At 42.3% G+C, this 16830-nt stretch overlaps 1 protein-coding gene across 2 annotated transcripts in view; it reads left to right on the top strand.

Moving 5' to 3' along the window:
- Rbl1 (RB transcriptional corepressor like 1) overlaps nt 1-16830 on the top strand; it is a 62046-nt gene that overhangs the window by 37856 nt on the left and 7360 nt on the right. For both annotated transcript variants that reach the window (XM_042694420.1, XM_042694419.1), the window contains exons 17-19: nt 2880-3056; nt 5911-5982; nt 12117-12207. In XM_042694420.1, coding sequence (XP_042550354.1) covers nt 2880-3056; nt 5911-5982; nt 12117-12207 — 340 coding nt within the window. The remainder of the gene's footprint in view (nt 1-2879; nt 3057-5910; nt 5983-12116; nt 12208-16830) is intronic.

Raw genomic sequence — 16830 nt, 5'->3', positions numbered from 1 at the left:
TTTCCCTCCCTTCAGACGGGGTGAAGAATTGAAATGCCCAAATCTATAATAAATTTAAAATAACCATTCCATGATGAACTTGGTGTCATGCTGGAATTCTATGCCTGAGTAAAATTTACTGTTAATTTTTTACCATAAAAATCCTTCTCTAGGGCTGGGAAGGTGTTTCAGTGGTAGAGCGCTTGCCTTGCATGCCTGAGGCCCTGGGTTCGATTCTCCAGCACCACATAAACAAAAAGAAAAAATCCGGAAGTGGTGCTGTGGCTCAAGTGGTGGAGTGCTAGCCTTGAGCCGAAGAGCTGAGGGACAGCGCCCAGATCCAGAGTTCAGGCTCCACGACCGGACCCCCCCCCAAAAAAAAAAATCCTTCTCTATGTATCTATAAGGATTAGTTTTGTAAAAGTACGTGTGTTAAAATTCTTCTAGCTAGTACTATATCTATTATCTCATTTTCTCATGAATAGAAAAATCTAACATCTTTCCTTACCTTTACTCTGACCCAAACTGGTACCTGTTTATCTCAGGGCCAGCTGGACCATGATAGGGATAGGATGCAGAATATAAAGTTTGCTGTAAAATGATTCACTGATGGTTTTGGAGCCGATCACATGTCTGTTTTCATCAAATTAGCCTATCAAATAGTTTAAATTAGTTTTTCAGCTCAGTATATGAATATTTTACTTACCAAAAATAACTTTCTCTAAAAGATGCCTTCCTGTCTTGTTTTGTTTTTTATTTCTTCACACACCCCAACATAATTTTTTATTTTTTATTTTTTGTCGTGGGGCTTGAATTAAGGACCTGAGCTTTTTTGTTCAAGGCTCTGCCACTTTAAGCCACAGATCCCCTTACAGTTTTGGAGTTGTTAATAGGAGATAAGAACCTCACAGAGCCAGGCGCCTTTGGCTCTGGCCTGTAATCCTAGCTACTCAGGAGGCTGAGATTTGAGGATCGAGGTTCAAAGCCAGCCCAGGCAGAAAAGTCCATGAGACTCTGAGCTCCAAGAAAAACCACTAGAATACCAGAAGTGGCGCTGTGGCTCAAGAGGTAGAATGCTTGTCTTGAGCTGAAGAGTGCAGGGACAGCACCCAGGCCCAGAATTCAAGCCCCACAACCGACAAGAAAAAAAAAAAAAAAAGAACCTAACAGACATTCCTACCTGGCTAGCTTTGAGCTTCGATCCAAGATCTCAGCTTCCTGAGTAGCTAGGATTATAGGCATGAGCCACCCATACCCACCTTCCAACATAAAATTTAAAGAGTCAGTTTAAACCAAATGGTTCAGCTTTGTAATTAACAATATTAAGCAAAAAGAGTAGAACCAGATGCTTAATAAAAAAGAAGGTCAGAGCCTAAACTTACATAGACTGAAATTGGGAAGAATGGTTCCTTTACTAGAGAGATAGGACTTTGCCTGGTCTTTTAAATGGTAGTACTTAGATAGATGTTTATAATAAGATTCCAGGTGAGAATAACTGGAGAAAGGGGGAGAGGGCAATTGAAAAGACAAGAAATTGATTTGAGGAAACAGTAAGCAAACTATAGTTTGACAAGTTTGGAGAGCATATATGGTTACGAGGGAATTTTCCTGTTTGCATTAAGTCTTTCTGCATATTAACTGCAGAGATGAGAGTGCCACTACACCATGCTCGTGGCTGCCATGACTGTTCTGCTCCAAAGGGTTCAGGAAATACATACTAAAGATGTTCTGAAACCATGAGAAACCTTTTGTAAAACTGGAAATCCACCCATAATAAATGAACAACAGGTACTGTCAGTTTAGATTTAGTCCTGTATTTGGGTGCACAAATGTATCTATGTACAAAAATACATGTTCTTACTAGAATGTTATTTAATTAGCAAAAATCTATCTCTTCTATAAGGAAGTTAATATTCATCAAAGTTCTAAAAGTATTCACTCTTCATGTGTGTATGTGTCCTTGTGCATGCGTGCACATGCTGGTCCTGGAGCTTGAACTCGGACTAGACTCTGTCTCAAGTTTCTTTTGCTCAAGGCTACTGCTCTACCACTTAAGCCATACTTCTAATTATGGCTTTTTGTTGTTGTTAGTTGTGGGGCTTGAACTCCAAGTCTATGTGCTGTCCCTGAGCTCTTCAGCTCAAAGTGAGTGCTCTTGCTCTACCATTTGAGCCACAGTGCCACTTCTGGTTTTCTGGTATTTAATTGGAGATGATAATCTCATGGGACTTGGGCTGGCTTTAAGCCATGATCCTAAGATCTTAGCCTCTTGAGTAGCTAGGATTACAGGTGTGAGCCACCAGTGCCCCACTTTTTTTTTTTTTTTTGATAGTTTTAGCAGAAATAGTTACAGATTTTCCTGCCCAGGCTGGCTTTGAACTGCAGTTCTCAGATCTCAGCCTCCTAAGTAGCTAGGACCAAGCCCTGAGTTTAAGCCCCACAACTGGCAAAAAACAAAAACAAAAAAACCTCATATCTCATTTACTTTAAATATTCTTGGTTTTGCTCATTATAAACAATATAGTATAAAAGAGAAAATTTTTAATGATTTTGATTTCTGAGTCATTTTTGAAGTAAAAAATCTGTCTGGCATATAAGACTTCTTAGCAATCTTATCTGAACAGAAAAAGAACACAGAGACTTTGAACACTTAAAAACTATACATATTTGTAATTGTCTGCATCTTTTTCATAAATGCTTTTAAAATAATGTTCTAAATAAGATTCTGTTTAGTGTGTAATCCCTGCCACAACAGTGAATTAATGTTATATAACAGAAATTTTGAATAATTTGGTATCAACTAGATGTTTTTAAATCTTGGTTTTTAATCCGTGTTCATGGTTCAAACATTTGAGAAATAATCTACTTTTTTTTCATCAATGTTTTATCTTCTATTTTAGGTCTATCATTTGGCAAGTGTACGGTTGCGTGATTTATGTTTAAAACTAGATGTTTCAAATGAATTGCGAAGGAAAATATGGACGTGTTTTGAATTCACTTTAGTTCACTGCCCTGATTTAATGAAAGATAGACATTTGGATCAGCTACTCCTTTGTGCCTTTTACATCATGGCCAAGGTAATATACAGGTTGAGACAAGGTCTTTGCTCTTATTGCCTTACTTTGAAGCATCAGATAAGAAGTCTTGATTTTGTTGCTTAGTTTTCCTTTAGTGTTGCAAGCAAACAGTACTCATTATTAAGTAACAATTTTGAGCTATCTTCTCTGTACTCCTCAGTGTCATAATAATCAGCTTTTCTACTTCATATGAATATATTGATTATAAAGAAGTTAGAAAATGTGAGTAACGGGGCTGGAAGGTGGCTCAGTGGTAGAGCGCTTGCCTTGCATGCATGAGGCCCTGGGTTCGATTCCTCAGCACCACATAAGCAAAAAGAAAAACGCCGGAAGTGGTGCTGTGGCTCAAGTGGTAGAGCGCTAGCCTTGAGCTGAAGAGCTTGAGGGACAGCGCCCAGGCCCAGAGTTCAGGCCCCATGATTGGACCCCCTCCCCCTCCCCCCCAAAAAAAAGAAAGTGTGAATAACATGTTTCCAACCCCAGCCCTCTGATGTCTCTGATGTGATACTTTAAATATAAAATGATCAGATGAAAATAACTTGACCAGGGCTGGGAATGTGGCTTAGTGGTAGAGTGCTTGCCTCACTAACATGCATGAAGCCCTGTGTTTGATTCCTCAGTACTACATATACAGAAAGGAAAAAAAAAAGCCGAAGTGGTGCTGTGGCTCAAGTGTAGAGTGCTAGCCTTGAGCAAAAAAGCTCAGGGACAGTGCCCAGGCACTGATTCAAGCCTCAGGACTGACAAAAAAAAGAAAAAAGAACTTGGCCAGAGTTACACATTAAGTAGCAACCTAGGATCTCTGCATAATCAGGTGTGAGATAATTTCTATACTGTTACTTTCTAGTGACTTTTGTTCTGCCTAAAAAATTAATTTTATTAAAAAAAAAAAAGTTTGTTTTTTGTTTCTGTTTTTTTTCCCCTCCGTCTTGGGGCCTGAACTGTGGGCCTGGGCGCTGTCCCTCAGCCATTCAGCTCAAGGCTAGTGCTCTACCATTTGAGCCACAGTGCCACTTCTGGATTTTTCTGCTTATGTGGTGTTGAGGGATCAAACTCGGCCTCATGCGTGTAAGGCAAGCACTCTACCACTTCCTAGCCCCACAAAAAAAATTTTTTTTAATGAATTTTACTTATAGTTGCAACACCATGGTTTGTTTTTTGTTTTTGTTGGTCATGGGGCTTGAACTCTGGGCTTGGATGCTGTCCCTCAGCTCTTTAGCTCAAGGCAAGCACTCTACCACTAGAACCACAGTGCCTCTTCTGGTTTTCTGAGTGGTTTATTGGAGATAAGAGTCTTACTGACTTTTCTGCCTGGACTGGCTTTGAACCATGATCCTTAGATCTCAGCCTTCTGAATAGCTAGGATTACAGGCATGAGCCACTGGCGCCCAGCTTGCAACAGCATGTTTTTTCTTGTTGTTGTCATTGTTTGTTGGTTCATTGTGGGCCTGAACTCAAGGCTAGTACTCTACCACTTGAGCACAGCACCACTTTGGCTTTTTTCTGCTTATGTGGTGCTGAGGAACTGAACCTAGGGCCTTATGCATGCAAGGCAAGCACTCTACCACTGAGCCACCTTCCCATCCCCTGCAACACCATGTTTTAAGTCATAAATTAGGCTTCCAGGGACAGCTTCCAGACCCTCAGTTTAAGCCTTACAACTGACAAAATTAAAAATCCTTATACAAAATAAATTTTAATGGTAAGTAATCGTTTGTATTTTTCAGAAAGCACTCAAGTTTAGACTTTCCTTTATCTAGTTCATCATTATAGAGAATAGGTTTGCTACTAATGGATAGTAAAGCAGGGAAAGGATTGACCTTTGTGATAACAGATAAAACAGAAGAGATTCCTATTTAGATCACTAAAAAAAAAATCCATTTTCTTTTTTCGAGCCACCACTGTGACTTCTGTAAGCATTAGAAACCCTATAGTCTGCCTTGAAATGTTAAAAAGCTAATCTTACAATAGCTGCTCAGTTTTATTATGAATCAGTAGAAGACATTTTCTGTCCTTTAATAAGTAGTTAATTTTCTTTTTTCTTTTTTTTTTGGGGGGGGGGGGTCTGGTCGTGGGCCTGACTCTGGGCCTTGGGAGCTGTCCCTCAGCTCTTCAGCTCAAGGCTAGCACTCTACCACTTGAGCCACAGCGCCACTTCCGGCTTTTTTCTTTTTACTTATGTGGTGCTGAGGAATCGAACCCAGGGCCTCATGCATGCAAGGCAAGCACTCTACCACTGAGCCACCTTCCCAGCCCTACTTTTCTTTTTAATAAGTACTTAATTGGAGACTGCCAGCAATTCAGCAGGTCTGAATTTTATCATTCTTTTTATAAATTGATGCGTTCTCAATAGAGTTATACCATAGCATCTCAGGGATTTTTGACTATGAAACTATTAACTGAGTCCCCACAGGCCACAAATCTTGAACTTTTTTTTTTTTTTTTGGTCAGTCATGGGGCTTGAACTCTGGGCCTGGGCGCTGTCCCTCAGCTCTTCAGCTCAAGTCTAGCGCTCTGCCACTTGAGCTACAGTGCCACTTCCAGTTTTCTGGTGGTTTATTGGAGTTAAGAGTTTCATGGCCTTTCCTACCGGGCTGGCTTTGAACTGAGATCCCCAGATCTCAGCCTCCTGACTAGCTAGGATTACAGGTGTGAGCCACCGGCACCTGGCAAATCTTGAACTTTTTTAAAGGCAGTGAAAATCATAAATGGTAGTGGTTTTTAGTCATGGATTGGCCTGGAGTTTGTGGCTTTCTGCAAGGCTATTCCTGAGGCCAACCCATAATTGAAGGTTTTTTTAAGAGCCATTTTTCTTTCAAAACCAGATGACAAATGTGGTTTTTATTTTCTTTAGGTAACAAAAGAAGAAAGAACTTTTCAAGAAATAATGAAAAGTTACAGGAATCAGCCCCAAGCTAATAGTCATGTGAGTTACATTATTTTTCCTACTGTCCAAAAATAGATTTGAACTATTTCTCCGTTGACAAATCATATAAAATATATGTTACCTTTACAGTTTTACTATACTTTTTATTTTCTGCTTTAATAGATACTTTTAAACTTGAACTCATTTTATGGAAAGACAGTTTCAATACAAGTCAGGAAATCTGGCTGTTTTTGATATATCCATATACTGGCATCTATTTTTCATTCTGTCACTCCAGTTGTTCTTTGTTGAGTGAAATTTTTTACTAGAAGAGCTAGTGAAAGAGATATAATAATAATATTCTTTAATTATATAGAACTTGATTTTTTTGATGGTTAAATTTGGTAAGATTTGAGGGTCTATTTACTAAAGCTTCTTATATCATCTGCATCCAATTGTCATCTTTGAGTAAATGTTAAACATCTCTGATCTGTACCAGTACCATGGCTAGAACTCAGGACCTAACCTCTGTTCATTAGCATTTTCAGTGAAGCCTAGTATTCCACCACCTGAGTCATAACTTCATTTCTCGCCTTTTGGTGGTTAATTGTAGATAATAATCTCACAATCTTTCCTGTCTGGACTGGCTTCAAACTGCAGTCCTCAGATCTCAGCCTTCTGAGTAGCTATGATTACTAGCATAAGCTAACATCTAGTTTTCTGGGTTTTTTTGTTTTGTTTTGTTTTTTGTCGGTCATGGGGCTTGAACTCTGGGCGTGGGCGCTGTCCCTACTCTCTTCAGCTCAAGGCTGAAGCCACAGGGCCACTTCTGGTTTTCTACTGGTTTATTGGAGATCAGAGTCTCACAGAATTTCCTGCCAGGGCTGGCTTTGAACCTCCATCCTCAGATCTCAGCCTCCTGCGTAGCTAGGATTATAAGCTTAAGCCACCAGCACCCTGCTTGATTTTTTTTTTTTTTTTTTTTTTTTGTCAGTTGTGGGGCTTGAACTCTGGGCCTGAGTGCTGTTCCTCAGCTCTTCAGCTCAAGTCTAGCACTCTACCACTTGAGCTATAGCACCACTTCCAGTTTTCTGGTGGTTTATTGGAGATAAGAGTTTCACAGCCTTTCCTATCCAGGCTGGCTTTGAACCGAGATCCTCAGATCCTGAGTAGCTAGGATTACAGGCATGAGCCACTGGCGCCCAGCTAATAATTTTTTTTTCACCTTTTATTTTGTTGTCAAGGTGATATACAAAGGCATTACAGTTATATATATAAGGTAGTGAGTACATTTCTTATTGAACTTGTTATACCCCCCCTCATTTTTCTCCCACTTTCCCATCCCTTCATCCTCCCCCAAGTTATACAGTTTATTTCCAATATAATATCTTGTGAATATTGCTGTTATATTAGTCACCCTTTGTCCTTTGTCTCACCATTTTGTTGTTCTCCTTCCCTTCCCTAATTTACACAAACATATATGTATTACCTAGGGCACCAAAATAAAATACAGTGACAACAGGGGATACTGAATGTCACACGGAAGGTCTGTGTGATTCATTAGCAGTAAAGATGCAACATTATGCATCATTCACATGACCCTAAATAATTTGATTCTGCATCTCAATTTAGTGTTTGGAATGAGCTATTCCAAGATGGCACTAATGCAGACAGGAAGTAATTTGTAAAAGTGATAGGAGACATACAAACCACAAGCCACACTAAAGAAATGCACTTTCTTTCATGGGCTATAAATAACCCAGAGGAATCCTAGGATTTCTCCCCCAGCATTGAAAATTTAGCAAAATCACTGGGTGCCAGTGGCTCATGTCTACAATCCTAGCTACATAAAAGGCTGAGATACAAAGGATTTTGTTTTAAAGACAACTGGGGCAGAAAAGTCCATGAGAAGCCAGGCACCTGTAGCTCCCGCCTGTAATCCTAGCTACTCAGGAGGCTGAGATCTGAGGATCATAATTCAAAGCCAGCCCAGGCAGAAAAGTTTGTGAGACTCTTATCTCCAATAAACCACTCAGAAAACCATAAGTGGTGCTGTGGCTCAAGTGGTAGAGTGCTAGCCTTGAGCTGAAGAGCTGAGGGGCAGTACCCAGGCCTAGAGTTCAAGTCCCACAACCGACAAAAAAAAACATAGAAAAAAGAAAAAAAAAAGAAAAAGTCCATATGAGACTCCATCTCCAAAATAGCCATCAAAAAGCAAGACTGGAGGTCTGGGAAGGTGGCTCAGTGGTAAAGTGCTTGCCTTGCATGCCTGAGGCCCTGGGTTCGATTCCTCAGCACCCATAAGCAAAAAAAAAAAAAAAAGCTGGAAATGGCACTGTGGCTCAAGTGGTAGAGCACTAGCCTTGAGCTGAAGAGCTGAGGGGCAGCGCCCAGGCTCAGAGTTCAGGCCCATGACCGGACCCAAAATAATATATCAGCAAACCTATCAACTGTGCATTCAAAATAGGTTCATTATTTGATTACTTCCCACACAACTCCACTCACTCCACCACTCTAGGTAACCTTTATCCCTCACTGGCACTATTTAAATAGCCCTCTAAATGGTGTCCCAGCCTCCACCTTTCTCTTTATAATCTCATTTTATCTATTTTATTTATTTTTTGTTGGTCATTGGGCTTGAACTCTGGGCTTGGACGCTGTCCCTGTGCTTTTCAGCTCAAGACAAGCATTCTACCACTTGAGCCACAGTGCCACTTCTGGTTTTCTGGTGGTTTACTGGAGATGATAGTCTCACGGACTTTCATGCCCGGGCTGGCTTTGAACTTCTATCTCAACCTACTGAGTAGCTAGGATTACAGGCGAGAGCCACCAACGCCTGGCTAATTAATTTATTTTAATAGCCATTGTGATAATCCTGTGAAACCTTTCAGTTACAGAAATGTAAAAAATAAGCCAGGCGCTGGTGGCTCACGCCTGTAATCCTAGCTACTCAGGAGGCTGAGATCTGAGGATCAAGGTTCAAAGCCAGCCCGGGCAGGAGAGACTGTGAGACTCCTATCTCCAATAAACCACCAGAAAACCGGAAGTGGCGCTGTAGCTCAAGTGGTAGAGCGCTTGCCTTGAGCTGAAGAGCTGAGGGACAGCGCCCAGGCCCAGAGTTCAAGCCCCACGACTGACAGAAAAAAAAAATGTAAAAAATAGCTGAGCGCCGGTGGCTCATACCTGGAATCCTACCTACTCAGGAGGCTGAGAGCTGAGGATCATGGTTCAAACCCGGCCCAGGCAGTAAAGACTGTGAGACTTATCTCTAGTAAACCAACAGAAAACCGGAAGTGGCACTATGGCTCAAGCGGTAGAGCACTAGTCTTGAGCTGAAGAGCTGAGGGACAGCACCCGGCCCAGAGTTCAAGCCCCATGACTGATTTTAAAAAAGCAAAAAAAGGGCTGGGAAGGTAGCTCAGTGGTAGAGCACTTGCCTTGCATGCCCGAGGCCCTGGGTTTGATTCCTCAGCACCACATAAGCAAAAAGAAAAAAGCTGGAAGTGATGCTGTGGCTCAAGTGGTAGAGCGCTAACCTAGAGCTGAGAGACAGCGCCCAGGCCCAGAGTTCAGGCCCCACGACCTAGAATGGAAGGGAAAGTGCCCAGGCCCAGAGTTCAGGCCCCGTGACCGGACCCAAAAAAAAACAAAAAACCCAAAACAGAAATGTAAAAAATTAGTATATCATCCTGACACACAGTAAATGCTTAACAAATGTTTGTTTTATATTGTTACTGAAGCTTAAGAACATAGTGAAGTTACTTTAAGACTTGGGATATTCAAAAACCTAGTTTCTCAGGCTGGAAATGTGGCTTAATGATAGAATGTTCACCTAGCACACATGAAGCCCTGGATTCGATTCCTCAGTACCACATAAACAGAAAAAGCCAGAAGTGGTGCTGTGACTCAAGTTGTAGAGTGCTAGCCAGCCTTGTGCTGAAGATCTCAGGGACAGCTCCCAGGCCCAGAGTTCAAGCCCCATGACCGACTAAAAAAACAAAACAAAACAAAAAACCTAGTTTCTCTGCTCTTAGGAATCATAATGATCTCTTCTCTAGCCTTGGTTAAAGTAGAAAAAGATGGGGCAGGTAGTCATATCTAAGAGCCCCAAAATAGTTTCACTTAATCTCTAGAGTAGACTATAATAATAAGTAATATACAGCTATTTAAAAGCCAAGAATAAGCATTTGTTAAATCTTGTGATAGTTTCTGGGCCTCTTCAAGAAACTCCCTCAGGAATCAAGTCTAAGAAGTCTAGATTATCTCTAAAGATCATTACAGTGAAATTAAGACGTGTCAAAAATGGGCCAAGTAGCCAAGTTCATGCCTGTAATCCTACTCAGAACCTGAGAATTGCATTTCAAAGCCAGCCCAGGCAGAAAGTCCAAAGAGACCTTGTTTTTGTTTTTGTTTTGTTGTTGTTGGTCCTAGGGCTTGAACTCAGGGCCTGGGCATGGTCCCTGAGCTTTTTTGCCCAAGGCTAGCATTATACCACTTTGAAACAGTGCCACTTCAGTTTTCTGGTGGTTAATTGGAGATAAGTGTCTTATGGACTTTCCTGACCAGGCTAGCTTTGAACCACAATCCTAATATCTCAGCCTCCTGATAAGCTAGGATTAAAAGGCAGGAAACTCGGGTGCCAGGCTCTGTGACTCTTACTTCCAGTTAACCACCAGGAAACCAGAGGTAGTGCTGTAGCTCAAAGTAATAGAGCTCTAGCCTTGAACAGAAAAAGGCTCTGGAACACCACTCTGGCCCTGAGTTCAAGACCCACAAAAAAAAAAATGGTCCAAGCACTGCTTCCTAAATAGCCTCACAATGTCAGTAATTTACAAGACAAGGGGTACTGGCTCGAGCCCTCAAGTTTGTAAGATAAAGGAAACATTTTAGGAGCAAGGAAAGAAATGTTCTTGTGTCCATCAAAAAGGAGATAAGAATGGGATGACGGGAGGGAAGGGGAGAGTGGCAGTGCTGTGGCTCACACCTGAAATCCTAGCTACTCAGGAGGCTGAGATCTGAGGAGTGCAGTTCAAAGCCAGTCTCCAAGAAACCACCAGAAAACCAGAAGTGGTGCTGTGACTAAAGTGGTAGAGCATTTGCCTTGAGACGAAGAGTTGAGGGACAGCTCCCAGGCCCAGATTTCAAGCCTCATGAGACTGACAAAATAGAATGGGCTCTAGGAACAGCCCAGTCAGATCAAATTATTCTTGTGTAAGGAGTGAAAAGGAAGGAAGAATAAGTTTCAGTCTTTGATATTACTTTATTTATTTATTTTTTTTTGGGTCCTGTTGTGGGGCCTGAATTCTGGGCCTGGGCACTGTCCCTCAGCTCTTCAGCTCAAGGCTAGGGCTCTACCACTTGAGCCACAGTGCCACACCTGGCTTTTTTCTTATGTGGTGCTGAGGAATCGAACGCAGGGCCTCAGGCATGCAAGGCAAGCGCTCTATCACTGAGCCACCTTCCTAGCCCTGATATTACTTTATTTATTAAATTTATTTAGTGCCAGTACTGGGGCTTGAACTCAGGGCTTTGGGCTCTTGTTAGCTTTTTCACTCTACTACTTGAGCCACACTTCTACTTCCAGCTTTATGGTAGAGATAAGAATTTTGAACTGTGAGCCGGCGCTGGTGGCTCACGCCTGTAATCCTAGCTACTCAGGAGGCTGAGATCTGAGGATCAAGGTTCAAAGCCAGCCCGGGCAGGAGAGACTGTGAGACTCCTATCTCCAATAAACGACCAGAAAACCGGAAGTGGTGCTGTAGCTCAAGTGGTAGAGCGCTCGCCTTGAGCTGAAGAGCTGAGGGACAGTGCCAAGGCCCAGAGTTCAAGCCCCAGGACCGACAAAAAAAAAAAAGAATTTTGAACTGTGACCTTCAGATCTTAGCCTCCTTGGTAGCAAGGATTAAAAGCATAAGCCACTAGCCCCCAACTTTGGGACTACTTTTGAAAATAAACCCTGCTTGTTAGTCTGTGGTTACTACTAGTTTCTTCTGTTTTGTAAACTAAGATAGCAAATTTTGGGTAGTAATCTCTACCTCATAATTCCTTCTATGATAGTTGAGATTTTCTACACTTACCAGAGTTATAAAGGTTTTAACCTTGACTGTCAGCCATATAGCATTTGTTTTTCTTATTTTGTTTATCCCATGCTTTTGTATGACTTAGCAATCCTTTTTCCTCACTCTGGACTGTAGGTTTATAGAAGTGTTCTGTTGAGAAGTATTCCAAAAGAAGTTGTGACATACAATAATGACCTAAATGGTGATTGTGAAATGACAGCTGTCGGTAAGCTATCCAGTTTAACATGCTACATACAGTATACCTTTGTTTGCATCATACAATCTTATAATACTGTGTCTGGCAACATGGGATCATGATGTCAGTAAGGTAGACAAGGCACTTTTGGTGTGTGTGGTGCTAGAGATCAAACCCAGGGCCTGGTGCATATATGCCCCAGGCATTGTACCAAGCATATACCGTGTGCCTCAAATTATATCACTTAGAAATCTCTAGCTCTTAGAGGAAAAGATTCATAAAAGTTATAGCCCATGCAAACAACCCTTTTTGATTTTATCCTCCAAGTCTTTGCTAAGTTCTATTTTTTATGGTATATGTAGTATGGCAATGCCTAGGTCTACAGGGACTTTACTTTTGTTGTGTGAAGGATGCTTAGTGAAGTGGGAAGGTATAAAGCTTTCTGTATAAATGTTAACTGGCATCTTTCTATTTTGAAATGAAAACATAGCTAGCTAAAATTTTGTTTAGTTAGTATCTAAGGTCCTAATTTTTTTTTTTTTTTTTTTTGGTCGGTCATGGGGCTTGAACTCTGGGCTTGGGCACTGTCCCTCAGCTCTTCAGCACTCAAGGCGAGTGCTCTACCACTTGAGCTACAGCACCACTTCTGGTTTTCTGGTGGTTTATTGGAGACAAGAGTCTCACGGTCTTTCCTGCCTGGGCTGGCTTTGAACCATGATCCTCAGATCTCAGCCTCCTGAGTAGCTAGGATTACAGGCGTGAGCCACCAGCGCCCGGCTGGTCCCAAAAATTTTAAGTGCTTGGTTCATTCAAACAAAGTATAGCTTCTTACCTATTCCAGGGAAGAGATTAAATAATTGTAAATGATCCATCTTAGTGTTTTTCTGTTGTTGTAACAGAATGCCTGATACTCGATGTTTCTATAGTTCTGGAGACTAGGAAGTCAAAGACCATGGTTGAGACATCTGCCTCTGGTAAAAGCCTTCTTTTTTTTGGGTCCAGTCGTGGGGCCTGAACTCTAGGCCTGGGCGCTGTCCCTCAGCTCTTCAGCTCAAGGCTAGCACTCTACCACCTGAGCCACAGCGCCACTTCCAGCTTTTTTCTTTTTGCTTATGTGGTGCTGAGGAATTGAACCCAGGGCCTCACGCATGCAAGGCTCTACTTCTGAGCCACCTTCTCAGTCCCAAAGCCTTCTTATTGATGGAAAGGATTTGGAAGAGTTCCCCAGCAGCACAGGGTATCACATAGCAAGAGGGACATGTAGAAGTAACAGAACCAGATAGACTTTTTTAAAATGCCAGTACTGGGGCTTGAACTCAGGGCCTATGCACTGTCCCTTAGCTTTTTTTGTTAAGACTGGAATTCTACCATTTGAGCCATACTTCCATATCTGGTTTTTTGGTGGTTAATTCAAAATAATAGTCTCATGGACTTTCTTACATGGCTTTGAACTATGATTCTCAGATCTCAGCCTTCTTTTTTTTTTTTTTTTTAACAGCCTCTTTTTTCCCCTGGCACTGGGATTTGAGCTCCAGGTCTTTCTCTCTACCACTTGAGCTATGCTCCAGCCTATGTATAAATATGTTAAGCTATTCATGAGATAGAATCCTATGACCTGATCACTAGCCTTTTTCTTTTTTCTTTTTTTTCACTAGCCTATACTCACAGCCCCACAGCCCCCTTGTCCCCTCTTAAAGATACTTGGTCCAATCCCTTGTGAGGTTTGGTTGAGATATTCAAACCACAGCTGCTGTGATTTGGGACAGTATTTCCCAGTATTTCCCAGGGCTATCGGACAAGAGAGACTGCATTAAAGATTAGGAAACTGGAGTAAAAGTGAGCATTTTTCCATCTTCAGTACTTCTTAGAGCCTTTAATTTCCTATCATGAATTCTGAACATCCATTATATGCAGCATTTCCTCAGTCAAGATCCTTCAGAAATAGCAGAAGTAGGGCTGGGAATGTAGCTTAGTGGTAGAGTGCTTGCCTAGCATGCATGAAGCTCTGGGTTCGATTCCTCAGCACCACATTAACAGAAAAAGCTGGAAGTGGCGCTGTGGCTCAAGTGGTAAAGAGTGCTATGCTTGAACAAAAGAAGCTCAGGGACAGTGCCTAGGCCCTGAGTTCAAGCCCCAGGACTGGCAAAAAAAAAAAAAAACTCAAAAAAAGGAAATAGCAGAAGTAGGGTTGGCAGCATGGCCAGGCTAGTAAGTTTCCTGCCTTAGCGCAAGGTCCTGAATTCAAGACTGGTACTGTGCACCTCTCGTTTATATATTCATTCATTCATTTTTAATTGTATTATAAAAGTTATGTACAGAGGGGTTAGAGTTACATATGTAAGGTAATTTCTTTTTGAAGTGTTAGCCCCTCCTTCATTTTCTCCTGCTCCTCCCCACACACACACTTTATTTTTACTGGTTCTGAGGTTTGAACTCAGGGCCTGGGTACTGTCCCTGAGCTGCTCTGTGCTCAAGGCTAGCACTCTACCACTTGGGCCACAGTGCCACTGCTGGATTTTTCTGAATAGTTTAATGGAGAAAAGAGTCTCACCAACTTTCCTGCCCAGGCTGGCTTCAAACCATGATCCTCAGATATCAGCCTCCTGAGTAGCCAAGATTACAGGCATGAGCCACGATCACCCAGCAAGTGTGTGTGTGTGTGTGTGTGTGTGTGTGTGTGTGTACAATTTATTTATTTATCTCTAGTAAAAAAGACATCTAGAGCTGGGAGTACCACCCAGTAATATAGTACTTGGCAGGCCCTGGACTCAAATGGGAGGGATGGCCTCAAAATGAGGATTTGAGAGCTTTTTGGTGACTCCCTGTGTTTGCGTTTTCTGGATTTCTTAAGGGAAAGTCATGCTTCTACCTATGTTCTCAGTGGTTACATGCTAATATGTTGAGAATGAGAATTTTTTTCATATGCTATGGATTTTTTTTTTTTTTTTTTTGTGGTACTAGGCAAGTACTCTAGCACTAAGCCATGCATCCCTTTTTATGCCTTTTTTTTTTTTTTGGTCAGTTGTGGGGCCTGAACTCTGGGCCTGGGCACTGTCCCTCAGCTCTTCAGCTCAAGGCTAGCACCCTACTACTTGAGCCACAGCACCACTTCGGCTTTTTTCTACTTATGTGGTGCTGAGGAATCGAACCCAGGCCCTCATGCATACAGAGCAAGCACTCTACCACTGAGCCACCTTCCCTGCCCAATTATTTTTTATATTGGCATCTTATAGACTTTTCTGCTAGTCTGAAACCACAATCCTCCTAATCTCAGCCTCCTGCATAGCTGGGATGACAGATGTGAGCCACCAGCTTCTGACTTCAAACAAGAGTAGGCTAGGGGCTGGAAAGGTGGCTCAGAGGTAGAGTGCTTGCCTTGCATGCCTGAGGCCCTGGGTTCGACTCCTCAGTACCACATAAGCAAAAAGAAAAAAGCTGGAAGTGGTGCTGTGGCTCAAGTGGTAGAGCGCTAGCCTTGAGCTGAAGAGCTGAGGGACAGCACCCAGGCCCAGAGTTCAGGCCCCACGACCGGACCCAAAAAAAAACCAAACAAACAAGAGTAGGCTAAAGCTCTGCCTGGAGTAAAGAATGGCACCACTTGAGCCACAGTGCCACTTCTGGCTTTTTTTTTTCTTTTTGCTTATGTGGTGCTGAGGAATTGAATCCAGGGCCTCATGCATGCAAGGCGAGCCCTCTACCACTGAGCCACCTTCCCGGCCTTGCTGTTGTTTTGTAACTGAGGGCACTAACTAGAATCATCACTAGCTTATGTTTGTACATGGGAAGTAAGAATCTTAGAAAACCTACCACTTGCCAGGTATTTACAGAATTATAAACACAAGCAATTTTTCTTTCTTAACTTGTGAGGATATACTTTACCACCTTTTTCAAAGAACCCATAAGAATATCTGCAGACTTTTTTTTTTTTTCTGTCAGTCATAGGGGCTTGAACTCTGGGCCTGGGCACTGTCCCTCAGCTCCTTAGCTCAAGGCCAGTGCTCTACCACTTGAGCCACAGTGCCACTTCCAGTTTTCTGAGTGGTTTATTGAAGGTAAGTCTCATGGACTTTTCCTGTCCTGGACTTTTCCTGTCCTGAACCGCAATCATCAGATTTCAGCCTCCTGAGTAGCTAGGATTACAGGCTTGAGTCACCGGCACTTGGCTCTGAAAGCCTTTTTTTTTTCTTTTGGGTCCAGTCATGGGGCCTGAACTCTGGGCCTGGGCGCTGTCCCTCAGCTCTTCAGCTCAAGGCTAGCGCTCTACCACTTGAGCCACAGCGCCACTTCCAGCTTTTTTCTTTTTGCTTATGTGGTGCTGAGGAATTGAACCCAGGGCCTCAGGGATGCAAGGCAAGCGCTCTACCACTGAGCCACTGTAAGACCTGTCAAAGAATAAACAAAAAAAAAATTGGAGTGTGCCTCCAAGTGCTAGAGCTCTAGCATTGAACCAAAGAGCTCAGGGACAGGGCCCCCAAGCTTTGAGTTCAAGACCCTCAGCTGACCCTCCCCCAGTTTAGCTAAATATGAACTAGTAGGATTTGTCAAGCCCCTGAAAGCCTTTTATAATCAGAAGCTCAAGCTATGCCATTGCATCTCATGCTATGAAGTTTAGCTAAACCCCATCTAGGCTGTTTTCTCTTTAAGAGCTACCAA

This window comes from Dipodomys spectabilis, unplaced genomic scaffold (assembly GCF_019054845.1).
Source record: "Dipodomys spectabilis isolate Male_0828 unplaced genomic scaffold, ASM1905484v1 ptg000175l, whole genome shotgun sequence".
Classification (NCBI taxonomy): domain Eukaryota; kingdom Metazoa; phylum Chordata; class Mammalia; order Rodentia; family Heteromyidae; genus Dipodomys; species Dipodomys spectabilis.
The sequence above is the reverse complement of the archived record's forward strand: the minus strand, read 5'-3'. Positions and strand labels throughout refer to the sequence as shown.